Genomic DNA, 2786 nt, shown 5'->3' on the forward strand with positions numbered 1-2786 from the left:
CTGGTAGGAAAGATCTACACCTAGCCTTCTCGGACAAGGGCGAAAAAATCTCGGAGGGCCCGTGTGCAAGTTGCGCACGTTAAAGATCCCAAAATTCAAAATTTCCTACCAACTGAAAATATTAGGTGTGTCCTGCGCGGTCATATGACCTTATGCAGTTGCGAGCGCCAAAAAAAAAACAAACCCCAAACATCTCTCTAATGCAGGAATGGAACTCCGGTTTTCTCGATTCATTATCTTGACTGTATGTTTGTGTGTTAGTGCCTATAAATGGCTGCTTGCACTGTATGCTTCCCAGGAAGTTAAGGTTGTTTCAGAATGCTCTCAGGTTTAGTATAGATCGTGAAGCGCATAGAGCTGGCTGTTGAGCGGAGATTTGCGCTATACAAATGCTATCTATTATTTATTTTTTTTTTTAATTGAAGTATTAATTCAGAATCAGCCTCCCATCAGAAAAACGTTAGGAAGACGACCAACCTCCCCCAAGAAAAAAACCCAACCAAAAAAACGGAGCAATAATCGCGTCGGTTCAAACTTAGTAGTACTATATGAAAATAACTACCCCCAACCCGTATCCTTCCCAAAAACAAACACATAAACAAACAAACAAACAAACAAACAAACACATACACACATACACACATACATATCCCCATACACACACAGTCATCGCCGAGTTATTAAAAAATTGTTCCTCTACCACTACCACTATCACCATCAGTTTCACTGCCACTACTCACAGTTATAGTATCTTCCACTCCACACTTTTGAAAGTCAACAAACCAGCATGAAAACCCAGAAGCAAAGCTTTTAGCATGCGACCAGACAGCCAAAGGGAATGGATATTCGGCTATCTGCAAGCGGCTCTCTTCCAATTTTGGGTCTCAGCATAAAGTTATGTGAAGCTTTCGTGAATCGTGAGCAGTAAAAATAGAATGCTTTTTGTCGACGAGGGTCCGCGTGCAGGAACGATCTGCTGCGTTAGATCTAAAAGCAGAGGATGAGCTTAAAGAGGGCGTATTTTAGTATGTGCTAAAAGGAGATACAAACTGACAGACGAGTCAGATAACGCACAGATTTGTTGTGATTTTACGTGTTCAGCTCTTGTGTTGTAGGTTTTTAAAAATATTTTTGTTGTTGTTTGTTTTGCTTTGTCTTTTAAAAAACCCCGAGCAGTTTCACATTTTCCTTTAGTAGCTCTTTCATGAGATGAATGCGACTCCACGAAAGACGTGATATCATGTATTAGGTTGTGTCAAGAAAATAAACTGCTACAAGGTTCACTCTTTAAAGAAAGAAAAAAAGGAAGTAATGTTTTTTTCTTGAAGTACAAAACAGAGTAATTCTTCACGAGCGCTCTTGTTAAGTTGTCAGTGGACGCTTGCTATTAAATCATATCAAGCAAAGTGGGTTAAATGGCTTTCAGAAGGATGATTCTTGGGGTATGTTATTGAGCAAATCATATTAACTCATAAACTCTAGACTGCCCCCCCCCCTAAAAAAAACCCCACAAAAAAACCAGAAAAAAACAACAACAGCAACAAACAAACACAAAAAATCCCCAAAAGCAAACAAACGCACAAACGAAAAGCGTAAAATATCTCAAAACAAATAAGCTATTTCAGGGGCTGTGAAAACAATGATCATCAATGGTGTAAGTTCTGTTGTATGGTATGGCAGCTACTTGGTTCTTGATCACGTGGTGTTGATAGTAATCCACGTCTTTTATAAATGTGGATGTTTTTGGTATTAAGGGTGGACTATGGTGCTGATGAATCTGGTTCGAATCTCCAAAGAAAAGAGGCTTTCTTGGACTGTTTTTTTGTTTAGACGGTTTTGAAGGCTCTCTATTTACTGATTGGAGATGGGCTTTAAAATTGGAGGACTACTGTCTTTAAAAAAGCTGTTGAAATGCTGAAGGTCAAGTTGAATTCATGCCATACCCAGATGCATAAGTAATGATGTCATTATTTTTCTATTTTTCAAACCAAGATACCTGTCCCAATCCTTAACTTTCTGGCTCTTCCCATATAAATAGATTGAACCAATAACAGCGGGCGCTGAGAGGATGTTGTCATTAATGTCATTGGTGACAGTGGTCCTTCTTCCTTGCTTTCCGTTGTTTCAGTTTGGCTTACATTTTTTCCAGCCCTAAAAGACCATTATCGTGCCGATGTCCTTCTTTTCTCTCAAACAAACAATATTAATGTTCCCATTATTTTGTCGATGTGCCTGTCTTCACTGAGACAAACTACATTAATGACCCCATTATTGTGTCGATGTCCCTCTCTTCACTCAAACGAACTACATTTAATGTCTCATTCCATCATTCTCTTTCTCCTGCTACAGGCGAACAGGTCTTTTCACTCAAACAAACAGTATTAATGTCCCCATCCATTATTGTGTCGATGTGCTTCTCTTCACTCAAACGAACTACATTAACGTTTCGTTCCATCATTCTCTTTCTCCTGCTACAGGCGAACAGGTCGAGCCAATGACAGTGGACGACGTGACGATGCTGTTCAGTGACATCGTAGGCTTCACAGCAATCTGCAGCACAGCCACTCCCATGCAGGTCGTCGACATGCTCAACTCGCTGTACACGCACTTTGACCAGTTTTGCGTCGATATTGACGTTTATAAGGTCAGTTGTTAAAACTCTGTTAAGTGTTTGTGTGTGTGTGTGTGTGTGTGCGCCCGCGCACCTCGACACTGTCTGTCTGTCTGTCTTTCTGTCTGTCTGTCTGTCTGTCTGTCTGTCTGTCTGTCTGTCTGTCTGTCTGTCT

General features: G+C 40.5%; 1 protein-coding gene across 1 annotated transcript in view; it reads left to right on the forward strand.

Annotated features, from left to right (window-relative positions):
* Nucleotides 1-2786, forward strand: part of LOC100533323 (soluble guanylate cyclase subunit) — a gene marked incomplete at its 3' end in the record, with an annotated part of 184338 nt that overhangs the window by 153298 nt on the left and 28254 nt on the right. The window contains 1 exon segment of the mRNA NM_001204620.1: nucleotides 2477-2644. Within this exon segment, the coding sequence (NP_001191549.1) occupies nucleotides 2477-2644 (168 nt within the window).

The sequence above is a fragment of the Aplysia californica genome, unplaced genomic scaffold, assembly GCF_000002075.1.
Source record: "Aplysia californica isolate F4 #8 unplaced genomic scaffold, AplCal3.0 scaffold00030, whole genome shotgun sequence".
Classification (NCBI taxonomy): Eukaryota; Metazoa; Mollusca; class Gastropoda; order Aplysiida; family Aplysiidae; genus Aplysia; species Aplysia californica.